The 19,532-nt window shown below is 47.2% G+C and overlaps 1 protein-coding gene across 1 annotated transcript; it reads right to left on the bottom strand.

Annotated features, from left to right (window-relative positions):
* Nucleotides 1-1,129: 1,129 nt before the first annotated feature.
* LOC135804654 (multiple epidermal growth factor-like domains protein 10) lies at nucleotides 1,130-18,797 on the bottom strand. Its single transcript, XM_065318576.1, has 21 exons — nucleotides 18,277-18,797; nucleotides 17,462-17,560; nucleotides 16,227-16,330; nucleotides 15,429-15,524; nucleotides 14,158-14,281; nucleotides 13,893-14,021; nucleotides 13,092-13,220; nucleotides 12,125-12,253; nucleotides 11,536-11,664; nucleotides 10,573-10,698; nucleotides 9,690-9,818; nucleotides 9,173-9,301; nucleotides 8,552-8,664; nucleotides 7,708-7,974; nucleotides 6,805-6,963; nucleotides 5,952-6,085; nucleotides 4,577-4,679; nucleotides 4,148-4,300; nucleotides 3,842-3,985; nucleotides 2,848-2,994; nucleotides 1,130-2,427 (listed from the first exon to the last, which is right to left on the bottom strand). The coding sequence occupies exons 1-21, from the start codon at nucleotides 18,426-18,428 to the stop codon at nucleotides 1,577-1,579; spliced, it is 3,546 nt and encodes a 1,181-aa protein (XP_065174648.1). The 5' UTR covers nucleotides 18,429-18,797; the 3' UTR covers nucleotides 1,130-1,576.
* Nucleotides 18,798-19,532: the final 735 nt, after the last annotated feature.

Genomic DNA, 19,532 nt, shown 5'->3' with positions numbered 1-19,532 from the left:
CTCTCTCTCTCTCTCTCTCTCTCTCTCTCTCTCCCCGTCATTCCTCCCCCCACCCCATGGTGCTTGATGTGTACGCCGATCCCGAGACCCTTGGTCGGGGGCCTGAGTCCACCGCACGTCACCAGCGCAGCTCATGTAGCGCCTACACACCGATTGTTGTTTTTTGTGTTTTGTCTTTGTTTGTTCCCCTTCTTCCGTAGGTATGTGCAATGTGATAAAAAATTAAAAATAAGAATAAAAAAGATCCAGCATTCCAGGTCGAATGAGCAGTAGATCTACTAGTACATGTACTCCCGATGCCGAGAGGTACGTACATGTACATGTACGTACATGTACGTACGCTCACACCCGTGACCTGTATGGCAGCTTCACATGTCTCACCCCCCCCCCCCCCCAGAGTCGCAGACGAGGCATACAGACTAGACTGTCACTCAGTACTACAGTAGCCATACTGACCGAATTTTTTATCAGAAACAAACAAACACCTACACTACAGTGCTGGCAACTGAAATCCGACCCCCTGAGCAGTGCGCTCACATCGCAAAGACCGCTAGAAAGTGAACGCGCCGCCGCCCAGGGGGTAGGATTTCACTTGCCAGCACTGTACACCATGTACTTATCGTTATGCATTGTGCGTCATGAACTCATAATAATAACTATTAATGTATTATGATCATCGCTAATGGCTAGCCTAGCCTAGCCTACATTGTACCGGCACATACACATGATACAGGACTTTACTTGTTTTTACATGACTGTACTACTCTACTACTCGTAGCGTAGTAGAGTAGTATGCTCGAGAAAGTAGCGGATGTACAGCGTACCCATGCATGTACAGCATTGACATGCATTACTCGTGTTGTGATGTTCTAAAGGCAACACAAGCTCTGCCAAACTCCGGATACTTCAACGTACATGTATATTCACCTGTATCTCAACCAACCGCAACATTAATGAAAGAATACTGAGGAAGTTGATTGCACCCCATACCGGAACCAACTTCCTTATCATCGTCGAGGTTGCTACCACTATTTCGTCGAACGGATGCTATGATTGTTTCAAATGGCTTGGGGTGAGTTCAAGTCGATGTGCAGGCTCTGCTGTGCTCATCAACAACTAACACACCATGTGACAAAAAAAGGTATAACAATTCCAACGGATGCAAAAGCTCATTGCCATAAAATATAAATGCCGGTGAAAATTCCAATCAGAAAGGTCAAAATACTCAAGCACACATCGGTATGCTTAGCAAGCACAAAACGCCACAATGGAAACAGCAATGCGACGATGGTGATCAGGGATGAATTTACTGCCATGTTTTTGCATAGCAGTTTTTCCTATGCAAAATCTCAATTGTGGCGTAAGCTACAAAAAGCATGAATAGTAGTAGCCTGTACATGTATGTATGGCAGTTTTCTGCGTGTCACTGACATTTTTGAGTAGCAGTAGATCGATTTTGCGTAGCAAACTGCGATGCGATACCGGATAAATTCATCCCTGGTGATGATGATAATGACAACAAGAAACTAGCATGCAGTGGCACATGTTCATTGTGTTACTAAGTTAGTTGTCAGGCCTATGCTTGCCTGCCCATCACGGTGTAGCCAAGATCACTGGAATTCGATGTCATCTCGCCGGTTGCCACGGCAGCACCATGGTCGGCAGTGGCGTATGTGTTGTCGCCATAGTTATGCTGTGCACCCGGCACGGCACTCGGCGGTTCGTTGGGATTGTCATACGCGTCGGTGGCAGAGCTGGGTGCCATGTTGTTGTGGATAATGGTGTCCCGGTTCATGGCTTGAAACAGACCTCCTGTCTGCGGTTCGGATTTGCTCTGGCCCATCGAACCTACCAGCTGAGGATTATCATAAATGTTGAGCTGTTCCTGTGTGTGGATTGCATGGCCAGTGGCAACGCTGTACTCTGGCCCCTCAGCGGCATCGTTGTTGATTGACACACCTGCAAAAGGCTTCCGGCTCACACCAGCAGCAGCAGCCGGCTGATGGTATAGGTTTGTTGATGTGCCAGCAGCTGCAGCAGCAGCAGCCACCTGAAGGCCAGTCGGATCGGAAGCCACGTCGTAAAGCTGCTGGTTGTACATTGGACTATCCTTCATTGAGGAAGTGTCTTCACTGGTTTGCGCTGTTGCGCCCCTCGCCAGGACAGCATGATACTCTGGATTGTCCAGACCTGACTGCTTACGGTAGAAGACCTCTGGGGCATTGTTTGCTTGACCGTACGACGTTTCATCCTGTTTACTACGACGCTTCAACACTATAACCATTGCGATTATAACAATGAGAAGAAAAGCTGCAGCACCGACTGTTATACCAACTGCTAGGTTAGTGTTGCTGCTGCTGCTGGGTTGTGGCTCAGGGTTGTCTCCATCCTTCCTCCGCTGCTCTTCCAGCAGTGCATCATACTCCTCTGTGAGGGGAAAGACAGACAGACACACACACGTATGGACCCATAGACGGATGCGCGTATGGTTGCACATATGGACGCGCGGAAAGACGGACAGGCAGACAGACAGACAAATGGACAGACAGACAGACATGCAAACAGACAAACAGACAGGCAGGCAGATGGTCAGACCAACCTACAGGCAGACAGGTGAATGAAATCTTAGCACCACCCAGTGAAAACAGCAGTTTGATGGAGCACATCCACCGTGAAATCCACCGTGCAATAAATCAGTGCACTCTCAGTGACTTGATTGAACCATACTGTCTGCGGCTACAGTTCCCAAGGCTAGACACAAGAGATGCAATGCATGCCACTAGGGAATGTTATCAATATTTACACCGAATTCTCAAAATAGCTGTTAAGGTGACGGTTTGAACCAACCTGCTGTCATGTTGCAGAATTTCGATGCGAATCCAGGATTGCAGTTGCAGATGCCAGTCATTTTGTTGCAAGGTCCAGCACTATTCTCCGCATCACAGTAATCGCACTGGAACTGGCAGTTGACACCATACCAGCCATCCTTACAGGCTAAGCCGACGAAGAACATGGTACGTACACACACACACACACACACACACACACACACACACACACATGCATACACACACACACACACATGCACACAAACATGCATACACACATACACACACACACACACACACACACACACACACACACACACACGCGCGCGCACATACATACAAACACACACACACATATATTATATATATATGCACACACATGCACAAACAAACAAACTCACCCTCCTACTGCCGAGCAAAAGTGTGCAAATACCGGTGCATATTTCCCATGTGCCACTGTAGTTGGTTACTGGCCTGCAGGCTTCCGATCATATAAGATCGAAAGTCTGTAGGCGGGTAATAAAGAAATGAACAGTAAACAACTATTGAAACTTTATACAAACAATAGGAGGACAGAGAAAGTGTTTTTACTCCGAGTCCGTTCACGCACTAAGCCATCATCAGAAAACAGAAACTTTATACATCTATTTGATTTATACAAAAGAAAAATGGACCAAGGAACTACAAGTTACGCTATTATGTCCACTATCACTACAGGGCCTTTAAGCAATCATTATAGCGTAACTTGTGGTTCCTTGATCCATTTTCGTTTTGTATACATCAGTCCTTGGCTCTCCATCCGAGTCCATTTATACATGTATTTGTTTGAAAAAATGAAAATGTCCGGATAGGTGTTGAGACTAGAGAACCGTGCGGAGAACATGTTTCACTACACTCAGTATTGTTCACTGTACAATTGCTAAACCCATGCTCGAGCAGTTCAAGTGGTGAGAGAACCGGGTGATTAGGACTGGATACGCGACGTCTGAATGTATGAGCGTGGTGTTTCTCACCTTCAGCACACCGTGACTCCAATGAGTAGCCGAGTACACAATTACAGTTGCCACTGACATGATCACAGTTCTCTTGCACGTTGTTTCCACTGCATACCGGACACTTGCCAAGACATCCTGCTCCGTACAGACCACCAGGACACTCTGTGAGGAGGAGAGTGACGAGAGAAAACAATGTAATGCTTTTCACAGCAGTCCTGGTATACGTATAGGGAACTCTAGTTCCTCCTTTTCCACATTGCGGGTTTGAGTTGTACGTGCACTCAGATATTCTAGAAAGGACAAGAGCACGGCCGTCAAGCTTACTGTTGCTACACTTGGGTCCAGTCCATCCAGGCCCGCACTGGCAGGCACCAGTGACTGAGTGACAGCTTCCATCATTGTCACAGTCACACCGACCGTCACACTCTTCCTCAACCGACCAACTGCCATCCGGGCATTTGCTACCACAGGTACTTCCTGGAAGGAGGGAGAGAGAGAGAGAGAGAGAGAGAGAGAGAGAGAGAGAGAGAGAGAGAGAGAGAGAGAGAGAGGGAGAGAGAGAGAGATATGCATGATGGTTGCTAGCCACTTAGGAACAGCGAATGCGGTATTGAAGTCCACTGGTGGAATGCCAGTCCTGATTCTTCTTTTGAACACTTCTATTCCAAACACCGCACCTCTTTAAAAAGAGATGTGCGGTGCAAGAAAGGATGATGGGGAAGTAAGAAGTATTGATGCCAGCAAGCCACTTACCGTGATACTGGGGGCTGCACTTGCAGTCTCCGTTGGTAGCATCACAGGTGACACTGTTGGCACGTACACACTCACAGTCATTCACACAGTCATAGCCCCACGTCTGCAGGATTGAACAGAAGCGCAAGGGTATTGTCAGTACAGCTTGTTGTTTTTTTAGTTATCATGATATATACTTGCAACACCCGCCCCCGCCCACTGCCCACACCATCCCCATCCTCATGCACCTCCACCTACCCGCTCGACATGATGCCAATGACCAGTCACTAACTGACATGATGCCAATGGCCAGTCACTAACTGACATGATGCCAATGGCCAGTCACTAACTGGTGCAGCGTACCACTACACAGTGCATGTGGGTAGCTCAAATAAAAACATGATGACTTGTGCACTGTAGAAGTCTAAAAAAAGTATGAGTTCTCCCCCTCCCCACCATGGGGGAAATCGGGACTTAGTATCCAAGGTCTTTCCTGTCGAAACCTGCTTACATTTGGAGGAAAGATATGTCTAAAAAAATGCTTGTACTTATCAAGACTAGTGTAGCTCTTAACACCGGGGTGCAAGTCACAGCAGTTCACTGTACACCAGTAACTACAATGCTATTGTTACGAATTTGTATTACGACTATGATTTACGCATGTCGTTGTATTTGGTTCTCTTCTTGTGGAGTCCAATGTCTGATGTCATTATGGTCTAGGTGTACGCGCGAGTATGGTGTGATGTGTGACGTTTATGGTATGTGGTGCATGCAAGAGTACGCGTTGTCAGAGAGTGAGGATGTGCTTCCGTCTGTGTGAGAGTAACTGTCAAGTGAATGCTGTACATGCGCAGTGCTAGTTTGGTCTGGGAATGAGAGTCGTGTGTGATTCGTCCGTGGTCTGGTTGTCTTGGTCTTGGTCATGTGTTCTGTACGTATTAGTCCCTAATTGGTCGTCACGATTTGTCCTCGGTTTATTACTGCTTGTTCTTTGTTGATCCTCCGAGTCTTTTCCCGGGAGTCTTCCCGTTGTCCTTTTTGTCGTCTCCAAGTTTGTCTCTCTCCTCCTGCGCCCTCGTCATTTCTTGGTATAATATAAGTATTGAAGATACAATCAAGAGTTTGCGTTGTTGTGTGGCGGGGGGCCAGGGGGAGAAGCCTACTTCACTATTATCCCGTCACAGTGCTCCGCCGCATTCATCCCCACCTGCATACTAAACAGATTGGCACTAGTCACCAATGTGTATCCATCGTGCATGTCATAGCAGAAAATCAGCAAACTTGTCTTGCATGTCTGGTAACCTCCATTCAAACTCACATTACACACTGCACTAAAGTACTCACATCACACGCTGTACTAAAGTACTCACATCACAAGCTGTACTATAGTACTCACATTACTACACGTCTCATTGCAGGATTTCCCCGTGTAGCCAGGAGCTGTGCAAGTGCACTTGCCAGTGAAACGGTCACACGTTGAAACGTCCGTCTTGCAAGAACATCTCCGGCTGCAGTCTGGACCATGGAAACCTTTGCACAGGATAGGTATGAAGGTAACATGTGCTTGAAAACAGGTACTGGGTAGCAAGAGCACAGAAGGTCTTCACCATGGCGTAGGACTATTGTAGCAAGGTAACCTGCATTGGAAATTCTCGTTCTGGCTAACGGAGTATCAGTCTCAATCTATTCCTGCACTGTTTGTGCGGGAAAGTGATGGCATGTGAGTAACTGTAACTTGAGACCAACTCCCCATATGATATACATGTAACTGCAGTGAGCCTAAGCCCTACCAATGGTGTTGTGTGAAGGGACGTGGAGAGGGAGGGGGAAGAGATACTAATACCAACTCTTGTTTCAGTCCATCCCACTTGCTTACGGGGCCCCAGAAAGGATGTGCGCAAAAAAACAGTTTTCTTTTTTTCTGAAAGTCAGTGGGCTTGAACCCGGCCGGACCTTTGCGGTTCTGTCGCAAGACAGAGGAAATACATGACCGGCTGTACAAATCATGATTGTAAGCACTTGGCCAAGCATACACACCAAGGAACATTATCCCGGAAGGCTATATGGACAAGTGTAGGCAACATACTCATGCAGCCTAAGTCCACACAGTATGTCTGTAAAGACCCCACAGATATGTCCATAAAGACCACACCGCATCTCCGCAAACAAAGATTCAAAGAACCATGCAGGTAACTACACGCGGATAAGCATGCCCGGCATGCTTCCACCACCACTCGCAAACTTCTCACCTGCAACACAATAGTTGGCGCACACCGGACCCGTCCAACCACTGGTGCACTGGCACGTGCCGTCCACCTTGTCACAGCTGCCACCGTTCTGGCAAGGGCATGTGTTGGCACAGTCTTGGCCAAATGTACCCTTCAGACAGGGGTCATTACACGACACACCTGCATAATGGATTGACGGTACACGGAAAAGAAAACTAGAGAAGTGAACAAGCCGGCTAGCAGATCAATGCACGCTGTCATGCATAGCAGTGCAGAGTAGGGTACACCGTCAAGGAAGAGAGAGAGCCAGGTCAAATTCATGCAGTCAAACACGTGCCGTGCACATTTCCAAACAGAGCAGAACACGCTCTTCTTGTCCCTTTGCCGAGAACGGTACCTGCAAGTGAAGCGCTCTTGATTTATTGCGTACAGTTTGTGCCTGGTGCAGAATGCACATCTCATTGCAGGGGCGTCGGAAGGCATTATAGTGTGGTACGGTCAGCCATCTGAAGTACGGTTTACTCGTGGGAGAAGGATGGCTGAGCCAAAATTTTTGGAAATTTAGAGTCCAGATCAGTGTTTTTTATTTATTCACGGGGGTACCTGGGACAAAATGTGGTACGGTCAATACCGTAGTGACCGTACCGTGTCCGACGCCCCTGCATTGAGAGTGCATCGCGTGGTCATTAGGCTCTTGAGTCTTGACACATAATGACAAAAAAGGAGCTGTCCTGATTCCCATTAAGCTGGATACAACCATTAAAACAGAACGAGGCTTCTTGCCTTCCGGGGTGAACATTTGGATAAAATTAACTTGCGCGATGTAGCCAAGGACTGGGTGTGTTGCAGGTTGGGTATTAATTGGAAAGAATTCTATCGTGTCAACTTCGGTATCTCTTGGCAGCTGTGGGAGCTTTTTCTCACCTCTCCATCCAGGCTTGCATGTACACGTTCCATCAACCTTGTTACAGTGAGCACCATTACGACAATCACATGACATGGAACAGTTGATGCCATGGTAACCAGTCGGGCATGCTTGACTGCACGTGACTCCAGTGTATCCAGCAGTACAGTTACAACTACCATCAACATGACTGCATGCCGCTCCATTACGACATTGACACGTGTTTGCACAGTCTGTACCGTATGATCCACTGGCACATTGCTGACTGCAATCCACCCCAGTCCAGCCTGAAACGTACAAGAAATCACAAGGAACGGTTGAAGTTAAACTCAGGACTGAGTCAGATTTAGATGCAAACTACAAGCTACTGTTGGTGAATCTCTAATTCCCCTTCAGTATCCACTTGGGAAAGAAAATACTGAGAAAGGCACACTACGCAAACACACCCTGCAAAGGGAACATTGTACTGACGTTGCTGATCAATGCCGGGAAGAACTCCAAGAGTGTGCAAGTGCTTGAAAAAGAACCGTCCAAGCCAATGGGCAGTGGCGATCATTCAACAGTCCGATCATTCGACAGTCTGATACTGTAATTCTTCGAGCAAAAGCAATCACACACTATGGCATTCTGTCACCTGTCCCAGGTGTTATACTTTTAAGCCTCTATAACTACTATAGAAGGCTGTGCCCAGAGTGCTGACTGAGATAGCTTGGAGACTATGAAAGTAGAGCAGTGTACACTACACAGTACAACAGTGGATCACTAAGCCTCGATTCTGAGTTTCATGCTCTGTGCAATCATTAGGAAAACTAAGCCGGCTATACCATGTACATACACAGTACGTCACAGTATCAGTGTCCATACCTGTGTAACATGTACACGTGCCATCAACATGACTGCAGTTGGTAGCATAGGTGCAGTTGCAGTCATTCGCACACAGCTGACCATAGGTGCCATCGGGACATTGCTGGGAACAGCTGCAGCAAAATGAGGGAGAGAACAAACACTATTATGAAGTTCTAAACACACATGATTCGGATAGGATATACATGAAGTTCTAAACACAATTCGGATAGGATATACAAGAACTGAGAGGGGTAGTGCACCTCTACTAGAACGTAACTCCGTGGAGTATGTGTGGTATTGTTCATCTCCACTTTTCTGTTGTGTAGAGCACACTTTCTAATGCATGCAGGCAACTCGTAACAAGATGTGGAAAGAGAGTATGCTATAACGTCTTGGCGTCAACTTGTGTCAAAAGTAGGCCCTGCGTGAGTAGCATTCTGTTTTTTCTTCATGCAATGAAGTGGAAGTAAATCAGGGTCCACAAAGACAGCAGAGCAGTGTTGACCATACAGACAGCAGAGCAGTGTTGACCATACAGACAACAGAGCAGTGTTGACTATACAGACAACAGAGCAGTGTTGACTATACAGACAACAGAGCAGTATTGACTACACAGACATCAGAGCAGTGTTGACTTACTCTGTATCATTGTACCCGGCGGTACATGTACAGGTGCCGTCGACATGATTACATAACCCGTTGTTCTGACAGGTGCACGTTGACTGACAATCTGCGCCGTACGTTCCTACTTTGCACTTGTCCGCGCATCTGGACAAGCAGAAAGGCGCATTCGGATTGCACAAGAGAGCTCTGTGGGGTAATGGCAAAGCTTGCGGGATAGATCTCCAACACCAAGTTTTCCCATGCATATGCACAACTATAGCGCATTGGATGTTCAACAGGTTCTAATTTGTGCATAAGGTTTACCTGTATACAAGTAATATTCCTAAATTTGAGGGAAATGTGCAAACGGGAAAAGTCTGAAGAAAAAATTGACTGTCACCACCGGGACTCGAACCAGGGACCTTCCCACGAGGCCAGAGATGCTCTTCCACTAAGCTATGGTGTAGTCGCCATCCCAGCAGCGACAGTTCAACAAGTACGTGCAGTTTTCCACAACTTCCTGTAGGGTTCTGTGACAACCCAAAGTGCTTACGTTGGTCCCCTGTAGCCGGGAGCACACAGGCACGTTCCATCGGTCGGGAGGCACGTTGCTCCATTCCGGCACTTGCACGTCTGCGTGCAGTAGGCACCAAACAGACCGTCTTTGCATGGTATGGCGCAGCTGAGAAGCACACCGTCAGCAGACGAATAGAAATCACATGACCGTATGCAGAACCACAGGCATCGGTACTTATATCAGTTTACAAGACTGATTTCAAATACACATTGCATTGCACTGAGTTGCACATCACATCACATGTACAATACTACATGTATTTCTGTCCCTTGTTTGTGAGACAAACACTACATGTAATTTCCAAGGTTCTAGTCACATGGGGGAAGGGTCGCACCCCCCCCCCCCTTCTCTACTCACTCTCATGGCACCCCCCCCCCCTCCTGGAAAAGGGGCTGGCTCTACTCACTTTTTGATCTTTGTGTTTGTTTGTTTTGTTTGTTTGTTTTTCAACGGAAATGCGGACACAAATTGACCATTGCGGGTGCACGCTGCACCTGACCATTGCTGCTCTCAGTTTGCTTGCACATCATGGTGATCATCAGTAAGTAAGCGCAGCAACAATAACGTGTATGTGACTTAGACCGTTATTCTGACACATAGTGCCACTGCTGCACACTTCCCAGCATACATGCATGTTGAGCACTGCGTGTGTGTGTGTGTGTGTGTGTGTGTGTGTGTGTGTGTGTGTGTGTGTGTGTGTGTGTGTGTGTGTGTGTGTGTGTGCACGACTACACGTGTGTGTTGGGGGGGGGGGGTCAAGGTCTTATTCACTTAATGGATATCTCAGGCTGTTCTACAAACACATGCATACATAGCACTTGACCATCAATCTACATTCAGAAATTTATCATGCACTCACCTGTGGCCGGTGTACCCAGCAAAGCACCGACATGATCCGTCTTGATGGTGACAAGTTCCGTTCTGACAATTACATGACGATGTACACCCATGCCCAAATGTCCCAGGAGGACACTTAAGCTCACAGCTAGAGGAGTACGATGCAATGGAACAGCAAAGAAAGGAAGGCAAAGCTCATGGATCTTGTACTGGCATTCCGGTACGTGGAACAGAAGAAACCACGAACTGGGAAGCCGAGGAGCATATGTGATTTCCAAAACAGGAATGAAAGCAGCTGCATCATGATTCTGTACAGTCTGGTCTCTGACATCACTCTGGAAGTGTCACTAGGCTAGTCCTACTGGAACATTGGAATGGACACTACATGCCAACTATTACTTAGCTGTTTACCCTGCATTCAGTCCCATGGCATGTAGCTGACCACCATACTCAGGAAGGCCACCAAGCCCTAGCAGGATATCCCTTCGTCATGCCAGCCGTGCTGCGACCCACAGTTAATTGGGAACTCGTGGCCTGGCACGAGGGTAACATGGATGCAGCTAATGGGATTTCGGTCTTTGACCACTTGGTGGTGGGTCTGATCTACTCACCTCCCACCATTTAGGCGCTGCATTTGCGCCTTTGATCCTAGAGAGTGGTGGCGTTCCCATGGCGGATGCGGAAAACTCGGCTTCCAGCCGAGTCTCACGCGAACCGTGAAATTTTTTTTAAATTTTATTTTATGCCAGCTAAGTGACTGGCAGTATCCAGGCTTATACCAAACATCCGTACGTTTTTTTAATTACTTCACAGCCATCTTTTTTTTCTTCGAAATCCTACATCTTGATTCTTCTCTCATGTACAGTTTCATCTCTGCACAATTTCAGATGCTTAAAAAAAAGAAAGTGCAAAGCGGCTTGAAGAAAACGGAATGTAGATTTCCACTAAGGGTTTCTTTCTTAGCAGAGGCTTTCACGTCACCTACCTCGCGCCCACGTATCCCGTCAGGCATGTGCAGAGTCCGTTAATGGAGTTGCAAGTACCGTTGTTTACGCAGGTGCAGTTGTATCGGCAGTAACTGCCATACTTGTCTGCCGGGCATGGTGTCTCACATCTGTACTCATCACAACAATAGCAAAGACAAGCCATTGCTAAGCACACCGTGTATGATCAATTTCATAAACAATTATACGAGCATTCCTACCACCACATTGGCCCATGCACTACAGCATCATGCAAATAGAATCATCACCAATGTCAAATTCAGGCAATAAGTTTGGGCCCAACTTGTGACTACTGTGCAACACGTTCCGACACGATTGAACCCCAGGCTATGCAAACTGCATTGTAGAACGACTCAAGTAAAAAGCCGGCTGTATGCAAGACTGTGGAGCGCTCGGGTTGCAATGAAGCCGCGACCCTATGGTCGGCAAATTAGCGGCTGCCCATGCCTGTCCCCCACACCTACCATTCCATATGTCCCATTGCTGCCTTTCTGCTTTGTGCCATCAAATGGTGTGTGGTTATTTTGTAAAAAAAAAGATAAAAAGAAAAGATCTGCATACACCACTGACCTTGCTCCCATGAAACCAGGTGTGCACACACAGGCTCCAGTGCTTGCAGTGCATGCTGCATTGTTGAGACATGTGCAGGTCTGGGCACACCCCACACCCCACATGCCAGTCGGGCAGGCTGCCGAACAACTGTGCAAGCAGAAGTCGTCAATCATCGCATACAAGCACACATGTACAACCGCACATATAGACATACACGCATGCACATGTACATGCATACACACACACACACACACACACACACACACACACACACACACACACACACACACACACACACATACATACACGTACACACGCACATGCGCGCGCACAGAGTTATACCATCAGAATACATTGACCTTGTACCTGTGTAAGTACACTAAGAGGCATGCTCCACCAGACAGCTTCCTTCCTTCTGGCGTCCTGACCACATACATCATGTACATGTAGGATAAATCAGTTAACAGCTCAGTCGTCTTGGACGAAAAAGAATTTGTGTGGGCAGGAACCCGCAGCTTGGCAAGCAGGCTGCCAACACGTACACATTCGGACAACATTAGGCAAGATGGATATACATGTGCACTCATGCGGGTACACTAGGCAAGGGCGATATAGATGTACACACACACACACACACACACACACACACACACACACACACACACACACACACACACACACACACACACACACACACACACACACACACACACACACACACACAGTGGTATTAGATAACCCAACACTAGTACAGTACTAGTATTAGATAAACCAGTTGTTATAGTTCACACATGTTGTTAGTTTGATAGCATGTGTGTACATGCTGTCAAACTAACAACATATGCACACATGTGGGTACACTAGGCTAGGTGGATATACACGTACACACACGTACACACATGCGGGTGCAATAGGTGAGGTGGACATGTATACAATCATATACGTGAACATACCCAAGGCAGGCTAGCCACACAAGCAAACTTACTCGACTCCAGTCCAGCCGGCCGTGCATGCACACTTGCCAGTGACATAGTTGCATGTCGCACCGTTCTTGCAGGCGCACACACCAGCACAACCATCGCCGTACGTGCCTGGACGGCACTTCTGACCACAGCTGCAGAAGCACAATAACAATATACATGTACAAGTATCCATTAGTTGAGGGAGTTCAAAAGGGAAAAGTCTGAAGAAAAACATTGACTTTCACCACCAGAACTCAAGCCAGGGACCGTAGGCTTCGCTTGAGGCCAGCATGTACATATACAAGTCTAGACTATCATCATGATCATGATCGGTGCCAAACCCTAAACCAAACGCACATCCATGTCACATTCCCATCTTTGAACAACAATGCTCTGTAGGACGACAATGAAAATGGCTAGCCTGGAGGCGGCATTCACGAGTCATGGAGGAAACGGTCTCAAGCGAACTGTAATTTATTTTTTACATGTTTTGTCACACAGTGCCAAGCCTCCCACTACAGACCACTACTAGAGACCGACTAGAGACCGCCTGTAACTAATGACCCCATTTTGACCCCACGGGATGGTCCAGTGTTAGTTACAGGTTTAACTGTACGAGCATACATTGAAAGCATAGCCTCTCGTTCAAGCTCAAGGAAATTGAACTTCAGCTTCAGTGGGTAGATTGGTAAAGCAGCTGTGATATAGCCGATCGTGTTATTCGATCTGCATATAGATCAGAACAACATTTCTCAGATTAAGTCATTATTTAGGTAGCAAGTACTTTTAATTCAAAGACTCCTTAAAAGTCTTTGATTTCTTACTCAGTTCCACGGTAGCCCAGTGCACACTTGCATTGTCCAGTCACAAAGTCGCATGTTGCTCCATTCTTGCAGTTACATATTCCTTGGCAATTAACTCCATAATTGCTGGTTCCACATTGTGTTTGGCAGCTGAAAAACCAGGTAAGACACACACACACACACACACCGTTGAGAAAGGAGAGGCGAAATCACCAGACCAAGAGGCAACTCTTCCTGGGATGAAGAATGGAAATAGGGACTAGGTAAGTATGTGAGACCCGCTTACTTTTTGCCGATGTAGCCAGCTTTACACTTGCATTTCCCCGACACATTGTCGCAGGATGTTGCTTGCGTCTTCACACATGGGCATGTGCTTGCACAGCCAGTGCCATACTGCCACAGTGAGCACCCTGAGTCCACGCACAGAAGAGATCATAAACCAGCATCCCACACTGTTTTGTCCGTGGGGGGGGGGGGGGGGGGGGACTCTGCAACGCAATAAGAATCGATCGGCAGCATCTCTTAGCTTCCTAAATCTAACTAACTTAATAAATAGTCTCTAGCTAAAAGGCAGCCACATGCATAATGCACTGTACTAGGCAAGAAGTACGGTGCAGATGTATCATTACTTTTATCATTTCTTTTAGTCTCACACAACTGAGTTCAAAGAAAGGGTCACAGATCTCTTCAAACAAAGGCTACGATTACAAATTATCTTCTTATACAGCATAAGATTGTGTTTACTTGAAGAGATGAACACTGCATTCAATTTCCTAGACCCACTAAAACTGAAAGCACACATGCATGCGCACATAAACATAAACACACACACACACACACACACACACACACACACACACACACACACACACACACACACACACACATATACATACATACACAAACATACACACACACACACACACACACACCTTTGACCTTTTGACGCCCATCGCCAGAGGCGATGATAGCAATGCTGCGGCAGAAGCCATAGCAACTTGTGCTGGGATTGCACCATTCAACAGCTTGGAAGGCTGAAGAATTGACCGTCACTATTCAGCCTGGTCTACACCATACAGCTATTTGAAGTGACTTTTTCTGGCCAGTGAATCCTTATTTTTGGTCTTTTCATTTTTTTCCCGCACACACATCACACCACATACTCCGCATGCACTGGCTGTTGGTAACCACCGAGGAGAACACACACACACACACACACACACACACACACACACACACACACACACACACACACACACACACACCATGTACCATGTATACGCCCGTCGCAGGAGAAGCACGCAAATCTGCAAATGCACTGGATGAGCACCCACAGATTTTCTCTTATAGCAACGATAGCGAACAAGATCTGAATGAGACAGATCAAGACTTGCGCCAGATAACTGTCTAATCCACACAACTGGCGAAGCCATGTGAATCGACCACCAATGCACACCTGGTCTACACCACACGGAGACACACACACACACACACACACACACACACACACACACACACACACACACACACACACACACACTTTGGAATGCCACTCACTCAGTCCACAGTTCTTGGTGAAGAAACCAGCTGGACACCAGCAGACATCAGGTTTGGAGCAGACTCCACCGTTCAAGCAGGAAAAAGTGCAGATTGCTGCATGATTGCCCGGCACATAAACAAACAGCGATAGATACAGTTGATTGCAGGAGCATAGCAGTGCTGCCACCTCACACCCGGCAGCCAGATGATAATTATTGTGCTAGGTGAAATACAACCCAGAGTGCATAATGATGCACTTAACTTGCACTGCCCATGGCGCCCTGGAAGTGGTACAAATGCTGCAGGGGGTAATCATGTACAAATACATTGATGCGATCGGAGCTGGTCCAGGGTGCCAGGTTTGTCCTCAGTTCAACACACGACAGTTGTGTTGGATTTCACCTAGCGCAACTGAACATATAGTATGAAGATAATAATTCTGCATGCAATACATGTTAGTACATAATATTATGATGGTCTAACATGTATTTCCTCTTTATATCAGGTATTGAAGAAGAGGTTGATGCGACTTCGGCGATCATGACTTGGGGTATAACAGGTGTTCAGTGGCATGCAGAATACGTGTACAGTCTCAGATGGTTACAAAGTTTGAAATCACCACACGTCACGTCAAACAGAATAATCCGCAGTAGCTGCAACCAGATCCCCCCCCCCCCCATTATCCAAGTAGCGGGTCCATACATGCACACACACACACACACACACACACACACACACACACACACACACACACACACACACACACACACACACACACACACACACACACACACACACACACACACAGATGCTCACGGGTTGGACAGCCGGTTCCGGATTGCCTCCATCCGGCACAGCACTTCAGGATAGATGTAGTTTGTGTGTTGTATCTGGTACGATACTCGGTGCGATAACCCGTCCTAGATACGAACAGGGAAGGAAAGCAGTGGGTGCACCACAGAAGCTGCTCATGGGTGCAAGCGACATAGCTCAGTATCCACATCTACATGTACTTTACATCTCTGTTGCTCTTGGCTGGCTATTGACATCCTCTTTCGCCACAGAGTTGCTGTTGCTGTTGCTACTCTTCCGTTTTCCCTGCCATCATGGTCCTGTGTTTCCTCGTGGTAGCTAGCAGTGTGTACGTGAGTACATTCTCTCGTGGTAGCTAGGAGTGTGTACATGAGTACATTCTCCGGTAGACCACTACTAGTACCACATGTACAAACCAGTTGCTCTGTGAGTGAAAAGCCTTTAATGGTATACGTTTTCGACATTTTTCAAAAGGAGTGCTCGGTATGTTTCCGAATACCGGCAATTTTGGACCACTTTTTTGGTGAGAAATGTCCGACATTGACCCAAGAAATATGATACAAAGTCACATGCATAGCTTGGCCTACTCTTGTGTGGGCAAATCTCCGGTCTTCTAATGAAATCAAAATCATGATGGAAGTATCACACATAATTACGAACGTATACTCTCTCTTTTTTCTTACACACACACACACACACACAAACAGGCACACGCTTACACACATACTCGCCCCCCCCCCCCCACACACAAATGCACCCACCCACAAATGCACACACATACACACATATGCTTGTACAGTGCAAATCATTATAATTGTATTCTCATGTGGGGTCACTGAGTGCTTTTGCTGTTTGCATTACGCAGAGCTCACTGACTCGTCCGTTTGAGCACTCTGGCAAGGTACGTTCGGGCCTGATTTAAATCTGGCTTTGGAATTTTTTTGCATTCCTATCAGGTTCGGCCTCATTTTCTCTGTGCTGCGCTGATGAGTTCACAAACTCGGAACGAAACAGCATGCTGCTGTCCGCAGATTGAGTACTAGTATACTAGTGCCATCATGGCAGCAAGCAAACTAGCCGAGTTGTGAACTGGCTGTCCTGTCCATAGATAATCAATGTACCTGAGCGATACGGGCCGTACTGTCCTGAATGAGGCTTAGCACATTAGCTCCCCCCCCCCCCTCCCCCACACACCCCCTGGTCGCATGAGCAAACGAGGCTGTGTTTTCAACACTCACCGGTATCTGGTGCACTTCAAGTCCCAGCTCCAGCATGGGGATGTGAAGTACTTCTGAGAATAGGTGACTGTCACAGCCACCCTATAGGCTACTACCTGCCTGTGTGCCGTAGTAGTAGTAGTAGTAGAAGTAGTAGTCAATTGTAGTCACAACAGCATCACAGAGAAGCACACACCAAAGGACAAACACACACACACACACACACACACACACACACACACACACACACACACACACACACACACACACACACACACATACACTAAAACACATGAACAGGAGCACAATGAATGAATGCACGGCCTTATCCAAAAACTGAGTACATTACATCACTGAAGAGTCAATAGCACATTTCTAAGTAACTATGTACAATTGACTGTACATGATTCTCATCTCTGGAATCAACCACATGGGACCACAATGGCACAGAGTTCTCCGTTGGTGGCATATCTACATGGCCAATAATCTCAGCGGATTCAATGATCTTTCACTATGGCACTTTGGTGCCAGAGATGTCAAGAAACAAGGATCCACAAACGGACCACCGACACCACTGCAATACCTATAAGTAGTCTAGTACTAGTGCGAGATAGCCTGCTCTAAATACTGATTGTCTAGTCCGTTCAACTCTGCTCTCCGACCAAATTGGGCTCCACCAAAACCCCATCTTTCGTCGGCACTGTATCCGACTGTGAATGAAACACTACAGAGTAGATCTACCGGTATTGCATTTCAGAGCCCGGCTTATGCCAAGTTATGGACACTGATTCTATTGACTAACTAGCACACAGGTATGAGCGATGATCGTCTCTCACGTTCTCGTTGTGCTGCAGACGTTCACTCCGCCACTGACTAGCGACTGTGCCGTGCAATGATTCACAGCCAAACCCAGCACGGTGATGAGCAACAGAAGAGTCAGCAACGGGCAATGTCCGCGGCAGCAACTACGAGAGTAGAGGGACTCCATTCTGGACGTTGAGGTGCGGGAAGCCTGAGACCGCTGTGGCCGCTACTGCACTTCGCGTAGATCTACCGCCGGCTCCTCTTCCTGCTGAACTGACCGCCCCCCGAGTCCTCGACTAATTGCCTAATCACTGGCACTAGGTCTGCCAGGTCAAAGTTCTGTTGTAAGGACGATCGTAACCCTCTCGTCCGGACGGCGGAGAAGCTCTGATGAGGACTGGACAAGTGTGTAGTAGCACTTGGTATCTATAATCTGGTGTCTGCTTCACCACTGATCTACAAAACTCTTCCTGTTTGCACCAACTGCATGGTAGATAGAACGAAGTCAAGTTTAGAAGTGAGATCGCCGTGAGCAGGTTGTGGACGAGAAAAAAACTGGCACCTCAACAGGTGTCACTAGCGCCCCCGCACGCACCATCGCGGCAATATTATGCAGACCCATCGGTCTAGCAGCTACCCCCGATCGTCTACTTCCTGCATAGTACACAGCAGCTTGGATGGCTGTACGTCAATGTGCCACGTTGACGATTGTGTATAACGGTAGTTCTACATGGTTATTGTGAATCACCAATGGTAATGGCAATGCTCCAAGACCACAGACTCTTCGTAATCGATCGTAGACATGATTCGAAACCAGCAACGCGGGGAATTTTGCTATAATTTGGGAGTTCCCTAGTTTGACAGTTTCTGCCGAGCTGTCAATGTCAGAGCGTCAGAATATTTTGAGAAGGGGTCAGGCCAGCTGTGACCTGTGAAACATCATTCATTGATCATCTTCACATGGGCATTGCAGAGTATGATTCAGAGTTGAAGCAGAGATCTTCAACCGGCACGGCAAGGAGGGAGCATAGTACTAGTAATAGTAGTAATAGTAGTCCGGTGTAGCTATCGAGTTTCTAATCGTAGGCTACCTAATCACACTGATCTTGCCGGAACCTTCCTCTTGCCGTTGTTGTGTTTGGTTTTACACGAATAAACAAAGATGTAAAATAGATGCCCCTCAGACTGTGTGGGTTATGCATTATGGTGAAGGCGAGAAATGGAATCACATAAGGATATTCGATAAGGATAACGCAGGAAATACTGATACTCCCACTTTCCGCCTTTG

Source organism: Sycon ciliatum, chromosome 1 (genome assembly GCF_964019385.1).
Source record: "Sycon ciliatum chromosome 1, ocSycCili1.1, whole genome shotgun sequence".
Classification (NCBI taxonomy): Eukaryota; Metazoa; Porifera; class Calcarea; order Leucosolenida; family Sycettidae; genus Sycon; species Sycon ciliatum.
The sequence above is the reverse complement of the archived record's forward strand: the minus strand, read 5'-3'. Positions and strand labels throughout refer to the sequence as shown.